General features: G+C 40.4%; 1 protein-coding gene across 9 annotated transcripts in view; it reads left to right on the top strand.

The window, feature by feature from the left end:
* BCAS1 (breast carcinoma amplified sequence 1) overlaps positions 1 to 22910 on the top strand; it is an 81035-nt gene that overhangs the window by 42859 nt on the left and 15266 nt on the right. For 5 of the 9 annotated variants that reach the window (XM_006018181.3, XM_014517194.2, XM_025197376.1 and 2 more), the window contains exons 7-10: positions 1243 to 1383; positions 6040 to 6075; positions 6393 to 6611; positions 17686 to 17853. In XM_006018181.3, coding sequence (XP_006018243.1) covers positions 1243 to 1383; positions 6040 to 6075; positions 6393 to 6611; positions 17686 to 17853 — 564 coding nt within the window. The remainder of the gene's footprint in view (positions 1 to 1242; positions 1384 to 6039; positions 6076 to 6392; positions 6612 to 17685; positions 17854 to 22910) is intronic. The other 4 variants (XM_025197375.1, XM_014517197.2, XM_014517195.2 and 1 more) reach the window with 3 other exon arrangements.

Here is a 22910-nt window from a genome sequence, read left to right as displayed (position 1 = left end):
TGAAACTAAATGGTAAGTGGAAGCTTTTGGTCCCATTTATTATACGCCATTTTATCTTCATACTTTTTTTATTTAAAAAGGATGAATTTTACCTTAAGTTAGGTAAGCTAGAAACCCAAGTCGCCGTTGTCTCCATAAACTGAGCTCTGTAGAGTCTTGGTATTAATTAAGTTGTGCTAATAGTAATAATAACAAATTCAAGTGAAAAAGTCCAACCAGCTCCAATCCAGAGTCTTATAGACCAGTCAGTTATTGTAACAAAATGGCCTTCTTCTTTCTGCTTACCAGGGTAAAATAGCCCACATTGAGACCCATGCTGTCTGGCCTAGCATCTCTACCCTGTACGCTCATTTGTCTGTAGGACCCAGAATCAATATGAGGATAGTCAGTCTAGAAATTATAGTCCTTTGAAATCATAGTTCTAGATGTGATCCCACCCATTTTATCCTGGACAGGGAGATCACTTCTTAAGGGAATATGGATTGGCAATTTTTTCACATAAGAAGGCTGTTTTTCTGATTTTGTTCATGTGGCTGGTTAATATTTGTGCAAATGCATATATTTACATATTTTTTAGTATTTTGCCTTTGCAATAGCAAGGCCTTTTTAATATTTCTACATATGATACAGAAACCATGTTATATGAACCCTGCCATGCAGGATTATAAAAAATCCTATTTATAAAAACAAACCCTAACTCCACAAAAAATGTATGCATCTAGTAATTGTAAACCCAAGGATAATCCCAAACTCGGTGGGAATTCACAGATTTAACATTACATACACTTTTTAATCTTTGCAAAATTGAGGTGATAAATTACTTAATGATGAAGTTAGAGCTCAGCTGTCATTTCTTTTATAACAGTCTGATCTGGAATGAAGTTAAGATTTCACTTGTGTGAATATAAATGTAGAATTCAGCCCAGAGTGAACATTCACGGACAGATTCTTCTCACTTGTAACTGTGTTTAAAGCAACTGAATTACAGGTGTAACAGAACAAGGTTTTAACATGTGAAGACTGTTAAAGTTTTGTTGCTGCTCCCCTAAAACAAAATCCAGGGAGAAATGGCTTAAAAATACAACATACAACATAATACTTTCTTCACCAAGTCATGGACCAGGACTAAATGAAATAGTTGGCTGTAATATGCCTTGTTTGAGTGTTTTTAAACATGTATTCATGAATAAAAGGAAAATGGCGTGTGATAGAGATTCAAACTTGAACGATGTTGCCTGAAAGGGATCCAAAGCGGAAAAAGGCCATGGTGGACAACCTGCTCAGAAGACAGCGGCAGAATCCCAAGCAAAAGGAGGCAAGAAAAAGAAGCCAGACAGTCCCAAGTTAGGACACAGTACATTTAGCAAACTCTTTAGGCATAAGGTCTGTATGTGATTCTAGTCAGAGGAGAACCCTGAACGGTAACAGATGGTTCCTGTCCTTGGATGAATTATTAATATGACTGGATTTTACACAATATGACTGAGATCAGAATCTGGCCAACTGTTAATCTGAAAAATCATGACCTGCACATTTACCTGACACCAAAATGTTAAAACGATATTTTAGCATGGAAACGTTTCCCTGTACACCATCTGTGAATTCAGGATTCTGAAACAATCGGTTTAACTCCTTGATGTCATCTTCCCTTGCTACTTGACAAAGTCACTACACTAACGTGAACACAAAGAAAACCGGCACTGACAAACAATGAATTATTTTTCTTAGAAAATTAAGTCTCCTTCAATGCCTTGCCATTTTGAAGAGCCAGATCTGAATCTTGTTGAGGAACAGCAAGATTTCCATGGATTTCTCATGTGCTTAAAGTTAGGCACGTGCAAAAGTATCTGGCTGATTTGGGGCCAGGGATGCCCATTTTGAATTTAGGAATGTTGATTGGAAAAATTGGAGTGTGTTTCTAAGGAAAATTTTGACTCTTCATTGGAAAGCCAAAACGTTTGCAAAGTTGATTATTTTTCTATGCATTTGTTCTGAGTTGCAAGCCTTCATTGGTTTCCCAACGAAGTGGATTTTTATGAGGACGGCAGGGCCCCGGCTAATGAAAATGTATTTATTGACCTAAAAATCCATTGCAAAAAAAAAAAGTATCCACAAGAACCCTGCTATTCGTTGTGTTGTTTCATTTGATATTTATGTCTAATGAGGATGATTGAGATTTATGCTGTGATGTGTCCTGGCTGGGAAGCAAAGAACAGTAGCATTATTTCTCAAAGAGTCCACAGCCAGAGACCCTGTAACTGGAGGAGGAAAATAATATTAATCACATGCAAAAATGATACTGAAACACCCACTTGGAATTCGTCATGAGTAGGGGGCTTTTATAGTGGGTACCATATCTGGGGTGAGGGAAAACCCTTCAGATATTTTTAAAACAAAAAACAATTTATTTGCCACTTTAAAAAAGAAAAAAAAAGAAAAAGCAAGAAAGAAAGAGTAAAGAAACAAAACCCTGAACATGCCTTCTTGTTTTTCATAGTGTCCATTCTCATTTACATATCAGTGTAGGAGTCGTAATTCTTCTGTTGCAGTTTAAACCTTTTGGGCCCTGCCTGCGTATTTAAAACCATGCTAGTGAGCATGTTTGAACCAATAGACTTGGTTCATAATCTACCCAAAGCCCCAAACAGGTCAAGTCCTGGGTAGCTAATGGCAGGAATCCTGTTTTCTCTGATTTAAAAAAAATCCCCAATTTTCGGTTTCAAAACAAGTAACCCCAAATCCACATTTTTCCATGATTAAAATGAAACCCTACTAACATATCTATCTACATACTAGTGGTGTTCCATTTAAATCACGGAAAAAATGTGGATTTGGGGTTCCATTTTTTTTTTTAACCAAAAACTGGGAATTTGTTTAAATCCAGAGAAAAGCAGGATCCCTGCTAATGAGTTAAACCCTGCCTACAACAGTTCTTAAATCTATTCCATGTTTGTTTAATCTCAGTCCCCTTTCAGTGGAGGTTCACCCTGTTTTCCTGGATGACTATCCTCCAGAATAGGTAGTAAGATGAGGGTCGTACGGTGATTGTGACACATACTAATAAAAGGTGGCTAGTTTTAAACTGAGTTAAGATTCTGCCTCTGGTTTACTTATAACACAGGTCTCAAATCAGGGCACAACCAGGAGTGTCACCATAGAAACCACAGCCATCTGTGCTGATTTGCTTCAAATGCTTAGGTTGCTGCCTTTGCTAACTAAATAGTGCAGTGCTGTTAAGTCTCAACTTCTGGTCCTTTTCATTTTTAAAACATCCTAGCGTTATGGTCTTAGGCCATTAGGTAAAATAATTGCTTTTTTATAGGATGGTTAATTAATTCAATAAAACACAACTACGATGGTATTTCATTCTGAGAACCCATCACTGCCCTGACTGTTTTGCGTTTGATCACCTTTTGAAATTCGGTCATTATTCTGCAGCATCCGTCCTCATTGAAGTCGGATAGTAATGATTGTGAGACTAAAAAGAAAAAGCATTGTTTTTCAGTTCCCTGCATCACCTCTCATTTCAGTTCCCCGCATCATGTGACGCTTCCCTGCATTACATAAAATACTAACTTCTAGTGCAAACAAGCATATTCCAAACAAATTTGAAATGTTGCTTTTGCGCAGTAACATGGAAGCTAATAATTGGATACATGTTAAGCCTGATGCATTGGGATTTAGTTACTCAGCCTCCATGAATAAGCTTTGATAGGATTCTCACAGCTGGATCCCCACGCATCATGCTATTCATATCCCTCCGTGGATGTTGCTTTCTGCTCAAAGCCAGTTTTGAAATATAACTTTATTGATTTATGGAATCGTGTCTGGGGAGGAGCGGGTAAATCGATTGCATTTCAGGTGCTGTTGCTGAAGTCAGCTTATGGTATTCACACTGGGTAAATTACTCTGGATTTTTTTCATTAAAGCAGACCAAACAAGAAAGTCTTGGCTCCAGCAAAAGTCTCACACCTGTTCTTTCGAGAAATCCCCAAATAGCATGGCCAGTTGCCTAGAATTAGAGCAGCATTTGTGCTGTGTTCTGGCCTATTGCTTCTCTTCCTTTTACAAAACCCAGATGCTTATCTCCTAATATAAGCTGCATGATGTTTGTACATGAGCAGATAAAGGGTTATAACAATTGGCTCAAATCATTTGTCTAGAAATTAGCTCAATAAGGTTTTGATGTGGTTGTATAAACAGGATACCCTGGCCACAAATGTCACAATGAAGCAAAGGACTTAGTTTACATGTAAAGAAACAGTATAGCAAATCCCAGCCAAAACTGCTTAAAATTATAAAGTCTGACATAAAATTATAAGTCAGCCTGGAGTGGTTGGGCTTTGCAGATGCTGGGGACATTGAATGAGCTTTGGATAACCAATGCTTTGTCTACAACTCCAGTTACCTGCTTAAAAGGATTTGCTATTCTGTGCATCGATATTCCAGGTAATGGTCTAGACAAGCATAGATCTCCTCACCGCCTCTCTGGGCTCCCTCCAAGGATCTGGTATGGTGTAGTGTACCTCCTCTCGCTGGAGGACAGAATATATAGATGCCCAATCACACAAACAATTTGCCTGTGCTTCTTCCTGTCCCCTAGCATAGATGTATTGCAAAACTGGAGCGCTTCGACGCTCCCATGATTTTTATTCTCTAATGATCAAGGGTACAGATCATTTCTTTCCAGCACAGTATTGGGCTACTCAGTGTTTTATAGAACTCTGTGCTACAATCCAATACTCAATCCACCATAGCAATTCCCTATGATTATTTGTTCGCTAATTCATAATGCATACTGAATAAATATTATGTATTCCTTTACAGAGAAATTAAAACCAAACATTACATTGTAGCCAATGTAGTTTCATCTCAGACTGTTCTCCACAATCATGACCCTATACCCGGAGGTCTTGCACATTAAAAGACCTAATTAAACTAATAGCTGTGTTGCAGCAATATTTGGCTTCCACGTCACATTTATCAGCAAAGATTTTATATCTCAGAAATTGTAGCGCAGAGTTTTCAAAGTATATTTCTGAGTGTGCCTAACTTGGACATGAACAATATCTACACACCACACATACACACATGTATCAAGGGATGTGCACACAAGTACTTCAGGCACACAGAATTGCAAGTCTTTGAAAGCCCTTGTTTCCATTTTTTCTTTCTATTTGTTCCATCTTGTACTAGCAAATGGGGTGGAGATTTCATTTTCTTGAAAGAACAAGTCTATGGTAGTAAATGACCCAGAACAGGACACAAAGCAACTTGATATGAAACCACAGTGTTTTCCCACTTAAAAGGACTTGAAATGCACCAACTGACTTGATATCCTAGGACAGGGGCCAGCAAACTTTTACACGCCATGGCTTTGGTGGTCTGTCAGCTGCCGTGGCTTTCCCTGAGCCCGTACTGGGGCCAGGCAGCTGGACGCTGCACCCATGCTGCTGCTATTCCCTGAGCCTCCTACTCCCTGGCTGGAGGGTGAGTACCACCAAAGTCACCTAGCCTGTGTTGGACTGGATTTGGGGGAGGCAGGGAGAAGCAGCAGCTCCTAGCTTCCTGGCCCAGATGCAGACACAGGTAAAGCCCTCTAGCTCTGAGGGCTGGATGTGGTCTGTGGGCCATCTGAGGCCAACCCAAGGCTTAGGAGATGAGTTTCTAATTGAAATGAGCACAGTGGTTCATACTTTGTAATGTCTGTCAGTTCAGTTAGACGTCTTGGCTCCAGTATGATCCAAAACTAAGCTGATATAGGCTATTATTCTCTTTCAAAAGGTGATTCCTCCAGGACAGGCAAAAGGCTTATTGCTGGAGCTACTGATTCTGTAGCTGCTCTGCTTCTTAAGAAAGGTTGGTGGGGGAAGGGGAGCCGAATACAGTTTCCATGGCTGCAGAAACGAGGACTTTGACAAACACAAACATTCACTAAAAATAAAATAATGAGAGGCACAGACATCTCCTAAACTGTGTAACAGGCAGGAATGGCATTGTTAGAAACAGACTTGCCTTTGTGCTTTTTTTTCCCTTTAGTCTGCGAAAGAGGCCCAACAGACAACCAATACCAAAGTGAGTAGGATTATTTAAGTCTTCCATATGACTGATGGAGTCAAATTGTAACTAATATCGCTACCATTCCCAGCATAGCGTGAATTTATTTAACAGCTAACATCATCCATTGTAATGGATGGATTTCCACTTACTTTACCTCCTTGTTAAGAGTGAACTAGGTTACTTAACTATGAAGCTTGTGGCAATGTAATGTCAAGCGGTGATCCTGGGTTGTCATGGGGTATTGTGTCATGGTTCTTGTTATCAGCACTATCTGAATGCTTTCAACCTTCTTTATAAGTGTCTTGTAACAACTTTCACGGGTATGTTTCTAGGGTGCTGAACAACAGCCTGCCACCTCTACCAATGTAAAATCGGAAAAAAATGCCCCTCTCTCCCAAGAGCCACCGACAACAAAACAGAATACAAAAGCCCCAGAACCTGCAGCTCAGCAGCAGGCGGCAGCAGCAGCAGCAACAGAAACCTCTAAAGATGCAACCAAGGAGAAAGCTGCATCCACTCCCACACCACTGAGCAAGCTCTTCTGGAAAAAGGTATGTCTGGATTTCAGAATGGTTCCACCCCGCCGTAGTCCCTGGGACAACATAATTAGAATCACAATGCAATTAAGTCAAGCAAAGCTGGATGTTTAAACAAATTAGATGCATGTAAAATGTGTGAGCATTTACCTTTTGTGTATGCTTTCATCGGTTGCACATGTAAATAGCTACTGGTGGACTTTGCACGTGGACATACTTAAGCACGTGTGTTACTCTGGCCCCTGCGGAAGAATTTACTATAATTTAACTAAAAGTGATAACTTTGGGGTAGAATGCTGTAATTAGCCCTATACATTAGAGGGTATTGATTTCTATTTCATGCAACAGATTTGTTTAAAAATCGTATAGAGATTATATCAATCTTCAATAAAATACAGGTTTTTAGAGTATTTCTGTAGAAACCTGTTTAATTTCTGTAGAATCCTCCTGATTTAATTGCTTTACACAACCTAAGTGCCTGACATCTGACTCTCAATGGCTAGGCACAGACGTTCAAACAGCCCAAGGCTGAATTGATCTAAGTTAGATGGTTTTCTGTAAGCAGTGTAGTTTAGATCGGTAGCAAACAGAACGCACATTCGCTCTTTGGTGTTGGGGGAGGCGGAGCAAATCTTAGACCAGGTTCCACCATTTTTAAACCAGTCTATTTGTGCCGAACTTCTGTTCTGTTAGAGGTATAGACCAATTTCCGACCACTTATACCAGTCTATACCTGGCCAATATGTCTTTTTCTTTTAATTCAAAAGCAAGGGATGCAAACAAAGAACTACCTTTGAAGTGCAAGAGTTCCCACTGCCTGTTTAGGATGATGACATTTCCCTCAGGTTAAAATTTGATTTTAATGAAAGCTTGTGTTTCTTTGATTTTTTTTTTTTTTGTGGTACTTCAACAGAAGCCTGGGCCCTTTCTTATTACTGTTAATAGAGGTGTTTTACTAAACTATACTGAATCATGGTATTTTGAAAAGCTACCTTCCTGGGCTTCTATTCAAACCCAGATCCCCCAAATTCAGTACTTCCAAATAAAAAAAAAATCTGTTCTCCTTTGCTTGTGTTTTGTCAGCTGGACAGGGATGTTGGAGACCCAGCTTTGGGCATGTTACTGAAAATGTAGGGTGTTTAGCAATTTCCAAATTAAATAAACCTGATTTGCTTTCTTCTTTTCACATCCAAGACCATTTGAAACAGTTGTTCTCTGAGACATGTTATTATCCTGTGAAACACAATGAATCAAGTATTCATAATGAAAGGAAACCTGTAAAATGGGGGAAGAAGTATCTGAGAGCTTTCATGTGGTTTCCTTAACAAGGCAACCATATCCACTGTCTGAATACATTTGGCTTATTTGAAAATTGCTATGAAGAACAAGATGCTTATTGAGCATCAGAATTGATTTTTTTTTTTTAAACAACAACACCAACTGAAGACTCGGGATCAAATCTATCTGTGCTGTAAACCTAGTGATGTCTACTGAAGTTATATTGGGAAATAATTTTTGTCCAAACTGTGAATAGTTAGGTAACCAACTCTTGTATATAGAAGAAGTGGGTGGGGGGAAAAGAAATGTTTTTCTGTGCCTGGACATTAAATCTCATAATGGAAAGATGTGCCAAAATTCTGGTAGCTATTTACATGACTGTTAGAGGTGTCTTTTAAAGCCAGTCTCAGTCTTTCATCTCTTATGAGTTGTGGGACTCCGTGCCCTGGTACAGTCTTCAGAGTACTCAAGGGGCTCAGTAGGGAGAAATGAATTTTTTGGAGCTAACGAAATGCTGTGCTTGAGAATAGACGTTTTGTGCTATGTGTTTAGCTTGCAAACGAAAGAGTTACCTGTTTGGCACCACCGCTGAGTTCTTACCAGCAACTGGCTTGTGTCACTTCACTGGGTTTCCTTGATAGAGCAGGATATTATGTTTTCTTTGATCAGGGACCTTAGCAACCTGATTGGCTTGAGGCAAAAAGAAAATTGGCATAAATGCGGAAAGTGATCTCTCCCCTTTGTAACTTAGATTGGTTTCAAGCTATTATTTTTCAGTTTTTATGTAGTAGGGTTAGAGTGGTGTTTTAGCCATAATGGTTCAGGATATATGCAAGAAGCAACGGTTTTATTGTTTTTACTGGGGGGGTGAGGGGCAGTAGAGAGGGGGATATCTTTTCCAATAAAAAATAATAATAATAGTAACACCTTGCTTCTTGCATTCTTGTAATAATCCACTCCTACATATTACTCTCTTTCCTTAGTTGTTAGGAAGCAGAAGCTAGCAGTGGTTCTTCGTAAGTGCATGTAATTCAGACAAATAAGTTTTTCTTTTGAACTAAGAGAAACCCTGACACGAAGCAGACCCAGCTCGCAGATTTAACTTTTCCCCTTCCAGGTAGAGTCTCTCAAATGCCTTTCACTAGACAGAGCTTTCATTTCAGAGCATAAGTAATGAAGTGCCTGTCAATGGACTGCAGTTAATGCTAATGCTTTAACTGAAGCTGGGTAGAGACAGAAAAATAGCATTGGTAACTGCTTGCTCATGTTTTCAAATGCATTTACTTCAACTGCCTCTACTCCATTTTGGGGATGACTTTCTCAAACAGCGGTTTCTGTGAAATGTCTATCACAAAATGGTGATTATATAGCAAATGCTGACAGATTAGAACAGGAAGCAGATTTTAATTTGTAATTGTAAGTATTTGCACTGGAAATTAACTCCAAGTCTTGCCTATAGCAAACCAGGACGTGGAAATATATCATGTGGCCTGTGTATCCAATCAAAACAGTTTAAGTGGAGTCGTTACAACAAACTGCTTAAATTTAACTACAGATTTCTAAGAGTGATTCAGAGAAATTCGCCTGGGAATAATCTCAGCTAAGGGTTATGCTTCTTTCCCCCCAAACAATCACAATTTGAGTTTTGATGCCATAACCTTTATCTGTTACTGGAAGAGGAGGATTTATGCATTGATAATACAACCAGCAACGCAGCTGACAGTTTGCATGCTCTGAAGAAAACCCTTTATTAAAGTCATTAACATATAATTTGCAGAGCAAACCATACCTGAAAAGGAAAGGGCTAAGTGCAACAGAGGAGGAAAACTAATTATCTCGGTGAAGAAGATGCTATAAGTGCATTGCCGAGGCTAAGCGTGTCCTTTATCTGCCTCTGCCACAAAAAACGTCACTAGCAAAGTTGCAGAGAAATAAGGTGAAGTTCTGGCCCCTTTTATGTTGGGTGAAGGAGCAGAAACAGCGTGGTGCCAGAATTAAGGCCATAGTATAGGTTCACAGCACATAGTGCTGCCACGGTTTTGGACAGAATTGCTCCCCTTGGAGCAGGACTGGGCTCCTGTAACCCTGTCTAAATTAGACCGACAGCCACTCCGAATCAAGAAGAGACTAAGCTAGCTTAAAGCAACATCAACCTTTCCTTCTCACGAGGCTGTGATTCTGTTTCATGCCTTACAAAACAGAGAACAGAGTCTCAACAAGTAAAGTCCTTTTAAATAATGGAGCAAGGGTTAAACTTATTAAATATGTTTTAAGAAAAGGAAAGATAAAGTCTGTTTGCATAAAGAGTGCATGACCCAAGAAAAATAGAGCCTTATGCAGGGTGTAGGTCAGACTCGAGTACAGTCATCGAGTTGTGATGGCATGGGAGACTAATCTGGGTTGCAAGGTATAGCATTTAAATTTAAATGCTATTCCTTAAATTTAAGGAGCGGACAACAAAAGGGCAAAGAAAGAGTAACAAAACCTTATGTCCATGCTCACCGAGTCCACAAATAAGTGTCACTCTTAGTAGACTCCATTTGGTAAGGCAGTAGCATAAAAGAAAACACTTCACATAAAAACTGCTAGGTACCGGTATAAGTTCTTGTAAATCCAAAAAGCTTGGTCAATGTAATTTATGGATAGAAGGATGTTGGTGCACCAAGTCAAATGAAGTTGATAATGCTGTGCTACTTTACAGTTTGTGTAATAATTTTCATTTCCTCTTCATAGTCTGAGAGCACAGAATCATTTTATTTGTTTTTCCAGCGTTAGCTGAGAAAATGGGAAGCATAGGCCAGTACTCCAGAGAAGAATTTCAGTTAATGTAAAATCACTCAAGGTTTATTGACAATTCATCTCTGTCAGGCCCTTCCTATTAAACTTTCAATTGCTGCCATGTGCATCTCTCAATAACTTGGGAATCCCTAAATAGGATGGTTCCTCTAGTCTCCCGGGAGAAACTTAAAAGGGAACACTTAAAAGTATGTCACAAAAACTTTGCAATTTGGAAATTGTTTTTCCCTTTGGGAGAAATGCACATAGCCCTCTAAAATTGTGTGCATGCATAAAAAAGGGAATATATGAGACTCCAAGGATCTGCAAATATAAGATGTCATACCCTTGTCAGAAAGATATTTTGTCATCTCTCTAGAGTTTAACCATTTCCTGCCAGGTTTGCATAGTCTGTCCTGGTTCTCTGCAAATTTGCATTTCTTCTAGACTATGACTCTAATATCTTCAGCACTATAGGTAAGAACACCCATTAGAAACGTGATCTTGTTAATGAGGATCCCATTTTAGGGATTGTAAGGCCGGAAGGGACCTCGGAAGATCATCGGGTCCAGCCCCCTGCACCAAGCAGGAAAGACAACTGGGGTCAGGTGACCCCAGCAAGGTGACCGTCCAGTCTCCTCTTGAAGATCTCCATGGTAGGCGATTGCACTGCCGCTGGAGGGAGCTTATTCCACAGTCTGGACATGCTGGCTGTGAAGAAGTTTTTCCTAATGTTGAGCCTGAATCGATCTTCCAGGAGTTTGTGACCATTACTCCTGGTGCCCTGAAAGGAAATACGCCCCAGCAATCATTTTTTAACTTTTCAAAGCCCCCAGCAGGAACTCCCCCATGAAATGCCTTGGCTAGGAAGTGAACTCACATCTTTGGTGTGGCAGGAAAGAGCTCTGCCACTGAGTTATCATTATTACCATCTCAGCATTTTCAGTCAAAGTTTCATAAGTACAGTGTACTGTAACCTATCATTAGGCTATTTTTTCTCTAACAAAATGCCCTAATAAAGGCATCTCCACAGCAACTCTTCCCAATAAGTGGCCCCTGGTAATGCTAAAAGGCCTCAAACTTACCAGTTCACATTTTCAGTGCCTTTAGCAGTGACTGTCGCTGATTGTGGTGTTTTGAAAACATTGCCCATCAGCTATTTCCAAATGAAGGCTCAGACTTTGCAGCACAGACTCTAAAGCACATTGCAATCTTAGTGCCATCTAGCCAAGCAATGGTAACATGACATTGATAGCCAGAGATCATGTCAGTTCTGGTTTTATCTATTTTAGTGAGTCTCATGACCCCAGTGCACAAGGTCTGACAGCTCCCAGCATAGCTGTGAAGTAGGGAAATATAGGTATCCCCATTTTTTAAGTGAAGAAAAGACAATAAGGTCCAGATCTCCAAAGGTATCTATGAGGCTCAATGCCTCTTGGATCGAGCAAGCCCAAATATGTTTCAGGATCTGAAACTTCAGGCACAATGGAAGTCTGTAACAGTTTCAAGAACTGATCGCACCTCTCTTAAATCCCAGGTGAGCAGCTTCCCCCCTAAAATATCCATCCTGCAAGACTTAGGGATGTCAAGGGTATCACTGTTTTTGATTTTCAATATTGTAATGGGCATCCATTTCTTCGAAGATATGAGGCTTTAGGAATTATTTGTAAAAATCTTTATTTACCCAGCTCCAGTGCCTTCCCCCACCCAGAGGATATGACTTTGCAGCAAAGCCCAATTATTGATTCATTATATAGAGAAGGAAAATGTGACCATTGTAAAGAAGAGGAAAATGTGAAAATGAAAGAGTTAATACTCTTTAATTTGACCCTCAATAACATAAAACATAACTTTAAAACCTCTTACTTTTTATTGACATGTCCTTCATGGAAGAACTAAATACATCCCAGCATCAGTTTCTTTACCAACAAAAGGTGGGAAAACCATCTTTACAGCCATAATAGTGGTGACATCTATAAACCGAGACATCTCTTGTGATGTCAGAGTGCCTTGTGAGATAAAAGAGCATTTTGTTTGGTGTGCAGCAATTCCAGGGTTACCTTTGAGATACTATTTACCAAGCCCAGTCTAAAGGAATTTCATTTTTTGAGTGATATTTTTTTAAATAAAAACTGAAAGTGTGTTCATCATTATAGCATGTAAGAGATATTAGTATCCAGCCACAGGAATATGAAGGAGCTTACTGGGGTGAGAAACACGGCAGGGAAACATAAGACAGTTTCATAAAATGGATTTTCTTATGTATAACACACAAAATGGTTCTTGGCAGAGTGAAGGCAGGCATTTTCATGTCTTGTTCACTATGCTGAAATACTAAGCATACCATATATAGTAGGAAGAATAGAGAGAGAGAGAAAATGACTCTGTGTATGTCTGTGTTTAGAAAATGGATGTAGTAAATCTAAAGGCATGTGCAAATGTGAATCTGCACATTTATATCCAGCCATCCAGGGGATACTTTTTAAATGTTTCTAGTAATTTTATTTACCAGTGACTGTTTAGATCAGTGGTTCTGAACCTTTTTAGGCTTGAGGCATCCCTCAGAAAATGCCAACTCTTAGCTTCCACTCATTTCTTGACTGTGGAACAATAATAGAGCTGTTGCAAAGACAGACCACAACAGGTCCGCATGTTTTCGACACTATGGATTTCTATTTGAAATCTCTGGGTGCATCCTGATGAGCGCACGCACATGGCGCCTCAAAGCAGTTTGAGGCATCACAAACCACACGCAGCACACATGCAACTATTTGCTGCACTGCTAATTTGCAACATGGTGGGGTGGGGGGTTGATGCCGGGAGATCCCAGTGTCAAAAAAAAATGCCAATGAAAAAAGCAGTGCGGTGCCCACAGCAGCAGTGCGCACCACCAGAAAGGGATCCTGGCCGGCTAGAACCATGCTTTGGCTGCTGGCCAGGCTTCAAGTGGCCAGCTCAGCACCCAGGAGGCCCCCAGGTAAGGCTGCAGGTGTTGGCCCCGGCCTCCCCTACTGCACCCAGGTCATTTTGCTGCACACTGGAGCACACATGCAGGAGCATGCCAAGGGACAAATACCAGTGGCATAAATGTGTGCCACTGCTATTTGTCCTGCAGGAAATGTGCACCCCTGCATACGCGTGCTTGTCTGGATGCGCCTTCTTGCTGGATCCAGACATGCAGGCACATGTGATTTGTGGCACTGCAAACCTTTTTGCAGCACCACAAACAACACAAGTTGGACATGAATCAGTGCTCTGCTCTGCTAATTTGCAGCACCAGGGCAAAATTTGCTATTGGGATTTCCTGGTAGCAAAGAAAAAAGCAACACTAGAATAAAGCAGCGCAAACCACACCAAAGTGGTGCATGCCAGGACAAGCACAGAGACAGGGGAGCAGGCAGACCAGGACACAATGTGTCCCGCCGCAAAGCACACAGACAGGGGTGTGCACTGGGGCACAAAGTAGCAGCACAAGTTTGTGCCCCTACCATTTGTGCTGCTGCAAAGGCACACCCCTGCTAGTATGGACCTGGCCTCTGGGTCTACCTTGTGAATCATTTATACATCTTTGCATACCTACAAATACTAATATTACAGGACAACCTACATCTTCCTTAAAATGAACTCATAGGATCTCAGGTGAGAATCACTGACTTAGATAAAGGGGGTGAAACCCTGCCTTGTTAAAGTCAATGCCAATCACCAGTTATGCTAGATGTCCAGAAAATTACAATAATGGGGTGTGCAAGCTAAGCAGATAAAGCATACAAAATATGACTAGTTCAGAAAGTATAGACTTTGTGTGTGTGTGTGTGTGCGCGCATGTGTATATATATATATATATATATATATATATATATATATATATATGCTATAGTCTGAATCAAACTAATGCGTAAGCATGTATGTTGTTTGGATATATAAATAGGGAAACAATTATATAATCTGAGGCAACAGAAAAATATTTTGAAATTTTTTGAAAAACAGCAATTCGCCATTCTAATTTGTATTTCATAACCAGTAAATATTTGTCATTTACAACACCAAATTGTAAATTTGTGATCTTAAAGCTACCTTGAGGTTTCATCTAAAAGAAAATGTTCAGGACCGAATAAAAGGCAATACAACAGAGCCTTTAAACTGTAAAAGGCAGTAGTAGTGTGATCTCTCTCTCTCTCTCTCTCTCTCTCTCTCTCTCACACCCACACACACACACACACACACACACACTCGTATAGGATTCTTTTCTGGTGATAATTATAATAGAAATATGATAAAGTGCCATTTCTAATAGCTGGCAAAGGACTACAAACAAGGCACCTTATAATGTCTTTAGTAACTTTATGGGATTCCTAATTAGAATGTATAATTAGTAGGACTGCACAGGTAAATTGGGTAATTTCTTATGCAGTTGTCATCATTGCAAATGCAAATGAGATGTGCATTTTTTACATGCCTATTTAAAACAAATCTGTCCCTGTAATAGCATGTTTCGGGTAGACTGAAAATGTAATTTTAATACTATCTTTAATTGTTTCCCCTAGCTTTCCTAATGCACTCTATGGACACTCAGAAGTGGTTGCATCTATATAAAAAAACACTTCTCAATGTGAATAAATAACCACTCTAAATGGGTGTCTCTTAATGTTTTTTGACTGACAGTACTTTTAAAAAAAACAACAGGATTTGGCATTTCCTCCCAGGACGCAACTGTTATCACTAGAGAAATGAAACCCATTTCAGAGACATAGTTTGAGAGACAAAGCGCATTTGGGTTGCAGCTGTAACAGCAGGGGCAGTAATATGATCCCGAAGTGTAATCTTTGAATGATGAGCGCTCAGAAGCTCGGTCACAGCTTTATTGAGCCACTGTTCCAACCCTAGCAATGAAGCACTTTCTTCAAGCAAATGACAGGTGAATTGATGGTGCATGTGCATACGGTAGATCAGAAAGATGCACACATTAAAATTGCTATAAATTAATTGTCTCATGAATGCTCATAACATTTAAATAAAATGTACGTTTCTGTGGGGGAAGAGGCAGCCCAGACTTTCAGGTTGTAGGGTTGCTGATTGATCCTTTCCTCTCCCAGACTTCCCATGTCAGACATATCAGCCACAACAGGCTTTATGCAGCTAAAATGAATTTCACCCAAATAACCAGGATTACTTAGTACAACCTCTTAAAGTATTTTGCCAAGTCACTTTTCAACCAATCTGATGATTCAATTTATATGATGGGTGTACATGCATGGATGCATAATCATGCTATTAAGGAAATGTTGCTGGTACGCAGAGGATATGATGAGTTACAGCAGGAAAGAGGTTTGGTTTTTCTGTATCAAGCTGTTAGTACTTTCAGGTCTGAAGGCCTCTGGCTTAATCTCTGATGTGTCACTCAAATGGCATCTCACATATATGTGCACGTGTTAACAATTCATTTCCATATGTGCATATACATTGCACGTGTAACTAGATTGTGATGCATCCTTACTGCACTAGGTTTACACAGTATTTAGATTATGTTCGAGGGTGAGCACTATAAGAAGCAGCCGGTTTCTAAACACCAATATCAAGTATAACTGGTTCCATTTTAATTCAGTGTTTCAGATTAGCAATTACAATGTCTGCAGCTTTATGATATTATGCACCGCTCTCCAATTGGTTGTAAAACGCTATAGGGGCTGGCTCAGGTCAAATTATTTCGGTTATTCCTATGCTAATAGCTCATTCCTTATGAAAGAAAGAAAGATGCTATACTGTAACTGAGTGGAGAATTAATTAACATTTCTTTAGTGCTCCAGGGAAAGGCTTTTTATTATGTACCTAGGGAATTATAAAGAATAGAACAATCAGCCAAAGAAAAGCACATTTCACCCCATGCCTTGCTGGGATTTGAAACCTCCGTCCCTCAGTGGGTGCATCTATACATTCACTAATGCACCATAGTTACTGCACATAAAGTTTTGTACTTGGATAATTAAGTACTAAATCAATGTGCAGTAGCACTGGCCCATGGGGTTTTTTTCAGACCTTAACTGTGCAGTAGCATATTAACATGGGTTTTGCCCAGCACAATACTGCGCAGTGTTATTAGACTACTGCCCAGTTAGCATCTCATGTAGATGCACCCCATGAGGCTGGACACACGTGCCCCTGGACACCAGTTCTGCATTGGGCGTGGTTCACTTGACAACACTAAGCTCTCTCAGGTGGATGCCAGGCCTTCACAGTGCAGAGCATCTCTTGCAAACTGCTTTCATGAACCCTAGCAGAAATAGGAGACACTCCGGGGTTCTCTGTGCTTCAGAGGCTCAGGTCCTTAGTAAGATAATGGATGTAATTCCTCAATATCTTGCCTCTCTTGTGCAAATATTAACATCTGGGCAAAGTGAAAAAAAGCCAGCTCTGTTGATATGACTGAGTTGAGAATTTGGAGGCTGTGATAGTTTCTGTGAACCTCACATTCCCTCTGCAAGGCAGAAACTGGTGTTTTGACAATTTAGGCTATCTATAGGATTGGATTCAGAAGGGGGTTTTTTAATATTTATTTTGGTTTTCGCTTGTAAACTCCTGGGGGGTAAGGGGTCCTTCTCTCACTCTCAGCCATTTTACCCTAGTGTAACTTGGATGAACTTGCTCATGAGTTATGATAGTCTTAAGTGATCATATATTCATTAACAACATTTCATTTTAAGTTTGAAGAATAAGTGAATTATTGTACTTGACAGTGAAGGCTCCAGGTCAAGAAAGCATTCTTTACACTTTTAGTCTGTACTTAAGTCATACCAATGTAAGTGTTTTCCTGAGCAGTTATTTAATTTTTTTTTTTCCTGGATAGCAGGGCTGAAAGGATATGATAAAACTAACCATGTTCTATTTCTGTATCTATGTTCTATTTGTACATAGCAATGCTGTATTTCTAACCCAGGACATCTTGGATAATTATAGCTCACTGTAAAAGCCACACTGATTTAAAGAGTGTGATAGATGAATGTTTTTCTGCATTCTTAATGTTTGGCAAACATAACCCTAGACTGCACCAGAAGACGCAGAGGTTGTAAGCAATCAGAAAGTGGAAGCATCATTAGAAGCTGTGGCTCCTGATAAAGATGTGAATAAAAGCACAGAAGCTACAGAAGTGACACCCAGAAGAGAAGAAACTAAACCCCCCAAAACAAACCTGAGGAAATTTTTTAAACTGGTAAGCAGGGCATTTTGAACATAAGGATATTAGGGTTGAAGCTCTTGGGGGATAACCTTTCAAAATAAAAAGGCAGTTTTGTCTGAGTGCTATAATCAAAGGTATGCATCTAAGTGATGGCGCCCATTTCCATAACTGCGTGCATGCTTTGTTCCTGCATGATCAGGGAAGCATCTGTCTGCCTGCTTTGCAGATGCAATTAATTTCACTGCACATAAAATTATTATTCTGCATACTGTTATAAACCCTATGGGTACTAGAGGTTGTATCGCCCTCTCGTGGCTGTTCCTAAGAGGCTTATGGATCTGGTACTGCTGTCAGCTGGGGGAGTGAGAGCCTGATCCAAAGCCCCGTGAAACCTTTTACTTATTTCAATGAGCTTTGAATCAGACATTAGATTCTTTAGCTCGAGAGACAGCAAGCCATGATTTTGGTGCTAAAGGTACCCCTTTGGAGACCTAAGTGAACATGTACACTAAAAAGGACACAGCCCTTGCTTCAAAGATCTTATACCCTGGAAAGACAAATGCAAGTCTGATTCTTCTCCTTCCCCCTGCCCCTCATTAAAGCGGCGTGAAAAGGGAAACATTATACACACAAAACGGTCAAAGTGATGAAACAGCATGTGTCTTGACACTTCCATAGCTACTCTCCTGGCAAATGAGTAGTATAAATGATGGAGTCATATTCCAACAGGCAATTACATATTCACTTGCTGCAAATGAAGTAACCTCCTCAAATAATGATAAAGAAGCAGAAAAGCAAACAAAAACAGGCAGATCTCAACCCAATCCCCTCTGTCCTGATTACAACTGCATCAGAGCTTTATCTCCAGTTTATTAGTGGCTCAAATGGGTGTGAAAGGGATTTTTATTTTTAACCATGGCTGTTTTATTTTTAAGCAATTATGCAGTGGAGTCGGTGATATCTTGGTGTTAAAATATGCAAATGTAGTTCCTGTCTGACATGCACAATGGCCTACACTGTCATAATTTTACACTCCTGGGAACGTAACTGCAGCATTACCAGTCTCAAAGGTTAAAAAATTCTGGACCAACTCCACCAATTATATATATAGAAAGAAAATATTGTTTGTCAGAGAAAACCCCCAGTGGTTGTATGAACCATTGCTTATCTTGCTGGAATCGCTTATGACTATGGTATAACTTTTGATATTTTTACCTGGGCAGGATGTGCCTGTAAGGTTAGATTCTTGGTTCTGCTCCAGCTAGAAAGCTGATTAAACCATCTCCCTCAGGTTTTGTAAGGGACAGCTAGATAATACAGAGCCATTTTAGCAGACCTGGACAACCTCCTAGTCCCAGTACCTGGTATTCCTGAATGAAAGGAGCATGGTTTGGTCGTGTTTATGTCCCTGTGATACCCAGTTCAGTTGCCAGAGTGACTGCTTGTGACCGTGGGCAGGTAGTTGCAAGTTACAGCAGACCTCAAAATTGGGGAATGTGGTTGGCAGTAATTCCTAAAGGCCTCAACCAGGGATCATAGCACCATCCTGGTTCTTATTGTCCTGACAAATTGAAAGGACAGCCTTAGCCCCAAAGAGCTGCTTTTTCACCATTTAGATTCTGACAAGATATAGCAGGTAGTTGAGACAAGTGGAGAAAAGGGAGTGATGACAGATAGTAAACAGAGCAACTTATCTTCCAATTAGCAAGTCTAGCTTTCTGGCTATCTGCCTTTTCCTTTAAGAGTTATCCTGAGGTGGGATTGGGTGTATCTTTGTATAACCAAGGAACCAGACTAAGATATTTCAAAGGACCTTCAGAAGCTCTGCACCCAACACAATTTCAAAGAGAGTTGGGGGTACTTAATGCATCCCCAGGTTTTCTTGAAAATCCCCAGCCTACTCCTAAATCACTTAATCTGCAGACAGATGTGTGGTGATTCCCTATAAAAACTTATCTGTTCTTACGTGGGCTTCTTATACAGATGCATACAAAAGCTAGTTCTGTGAGTCAGCACCAATGTGCATTATGCTTCATTTTGGAGGCAGCTATGACTTCAAGTCGTGTCACCCTCCCCCCCAAAATAGCATTCGATTACAAATAAATCTCTATTCCACACCCATCTTAGTCACCATGGAAAAACAAACAAAGCTGTGTTTAAAAGTGGTAGATGTAGCACTACCATAATCAGAGCTGGGAGTTGATTCCAGTTTAGTCTCCTCTGTTTTCTGCTTCTTTAAAGGAGAAAGCCTCTGTGTTATCCTCATTCTCAAAGGAATAAAAAGAATGAATGACAGCAAAGACAAACATCCCATTAATGCTAGGAACAGCACTGTACTAACTTACAGCTATACTTTCCACTTTTTGAATCAGGTATTATCAATTTAGCCTATTTTATGCTATCAAACCATTCCCGAACAGACCCTTGACTATATTTGTTGTTTTTGACTGTTGCCAAATAGTTTCCCTGGATAATTTTTGGATTATTGCATGTTTGCATCCTGTTGCCATCCTGTTGCTTAGAATATTACTCATCATCCTGTTTGATTGAGTTATCACCTAAGTCCTAAGACATTATTTCTACTCCCCCACTTTGTAACTAAATGCTTTTAAATGCAAACAGAGATGTTAGCACCTATATGGATGCACATGCTGAAAATGCATGAAGTATTTCGGATTCCCTCACCTTTTGGTTCAAAGCTAGTGTGTTAGAGAAGCCTGATTATAGCCTCATCTCTACCCATCTTCTCCTGTCCCTCGTAATGGTGTCTTGGTCTTCAGGGGCATCATCAAACAAGAAGTTCCCCTGCAGTAAGAAGTGTAGGAACTGCAATTAAACCTGGTACTGTAGAGATGAGAGGCATATTGTAGGCAATCTCTTTGCATAGAATAGCTGAATACTATCAAGTCATATACTAGTAGGTATAATATCCTCTCTAAGGTTGATGGATTTCCTCTGTATTTTTCACTGGGCAATGTCTATACTGTAGTGACAACATACACAAGCTAACTATTCTAACCCAAGCATTGCATCAGTCTAGCTGTAGCAGCAGTTTGGCACAGGTTAATGTACCCAGTTTCAGTAATTTGTAGGGACTGAGTTCCAGGCTGCCACAGCTAAACTGCTACCAGTTCCCAAACCATCTAGTGTAAAACTAGCTTCAGTGCATGTCTACACAAGCTGCCATCTCCCCTCCAATTACAGCCTAAACCTAGCATAAGGTGGGGGGCTGAATGAAGAATAAGGCCCCGAATTCCTTCAAATTTGACAACGCCCCATGTGCTTTTTGCATTGTGTGAGGAGCATAATCCTTACCACCTGCTACATAAATCTTCAGAGCTAAAGCAATGGCTTACATGCTTAGAGATCTCATACAAAATAAGACCATTTTGTATTTCTCATACAAAATAAGACCCTAATCTTTACAGTTAGGGCTGCCAGGCTCTGGAATGGGCTCCCAAGGGAGGTGGTGCTCTCTCCTACCTTGGGGGTCTTCAAGAGGAGGCTGGACAGATATTTGGCTGGGGTGATATGACCCTGGCACTTGTTCCTGCGTGGGGCAGGGGGTTGGACCTGATGATCTGTTTAGGTCCCTTCCATTATGATGCAATGATACTACAATACAAATTCAACCTATGCCACAATATGCCAACTGGTGCCATGCCCCAAAGAGCAAAAACATGGGAAACAGTGGTAAGGAAGCTACAAGAGCCTTAAACCATGCCGTACATTGTACAACATGTGTTGCTTGGGTGAGGAAGACCACTGACACATCCTACCTTTCCTGTGGAAAATGATCCTTCTTCTTCCCTGAGGGTGTAACATCCAATGAATTCTTGTAAGATAGCATCTTGCCCGGCACATTTATTCAAGTCGTCTGAAATGAGATGTGTTTGTGTATGGAAAGGCATGCTGCTGAGCCTTATGGACAAACCACAAGTTTCTGTTCATTCTGGGTTGTTTGGCCTCAAGTTAGGTGGTGGCGGTGGTTGTAAAATGTCTTTAGACAATGCACATATTATTACTCTAGTTTTTTAAAATAGTAATGGTCTTTTCATCTTAAATGAATGTGATTCTCTGCTGGGATTCTCTTTTTCCCCTTTGCCTACTCCAGAGTCATCTTACTTTCAAATAGCTACAATATAAGATCATGTCTGTGCTATGTTTCACATGATATCAGATTAATACCATAAGGAGAAATATAAATGGATACTTTGCCAATTATTTCATGAACTAAGGGGAATGAGGTAAAGCACTGGGATTACATCAAGGGGACATGGTGGGGGCACATGCCCCTCCCCCCCCCGATTTCTGTGCTGATGGTGGGGCACAGGGCTGCAGCCCAGCCACAACCAGGGATCAGCAGCAGCGAGGGTAGTAGCAGCGGTGCAATTTCTGCAACAACCACAGGGCTGCAGCCCAGTCAGAGCCAGCACCTGGCAGCAGTAGGGGTGGCGGCAGTATGGAGTTGTGCCCCCGCCACTATTAACATTTACACATCAGCAATGATAAAAACATTAAGACAAAAAAATAAAAATTATTAAAGGAAAATACATTTTATACAATGCATATTTAACTGGTGAATCTCACTGCTGCAGGATGCCACCAGAACCAAGAGTTTGGTCTAATTCAAGAAAACAAAAGGATTGGCATTGATATGGATAACGAGAACTTTCATATTTCCATTAGATAAAAACAAGAGAGAAAGTGAGAGAGGTTTCTCTTAAGCTAAAGGTCAGGATTGGGATTCAGGGAACCTAGGCTCAGTTCTGAATTTCTGACTGTGCCACAGACTTGCTATATGACCCTGGACTGAGTCATTTTTTGCTCTCTCGGTTCTCTGTCTGTAAAACAGGGAAATATTCTTATTAGGCCTGTGCAAAGCATCTAGTATTCACTTCGGATTCAGATTCAGATGATTTGGGGCACAGTGATTTGATTTGGTGATTCGAATTACTGTCCCAAATCGATTCAACTGAATCTGATTAGGAGAATTGGCTGCTGCTGAATCAGCCGAATCTCTGAATCACACAGGCCTCATCCGCTGCCTGCTCTCAAAGGCTGCCCCGCCCCTCCAGCTCCCGGCTCTT

This window comes from Alligator sinensis, unplaced genomic scaffold (genome assembly GCF_000455745.1).
Source record: "Alligator sinensis unplaced genomic scaffold, ASM45574v1 scaffold115_1, whole genome shotgun sequence".
In the NCBI taxonomy this organism is placed as follows: domain Eukaryota; kingdom Metazoa; phylum Chordata; order Crocodylia; family Alligatoridae; genus Alligator; species Alligator sinensis.
The sequence above is the reverse complement of the archived record's forward strand: the minus strand, read 5'-3'. Positions and strand labels throughout refer to the sequence as shown.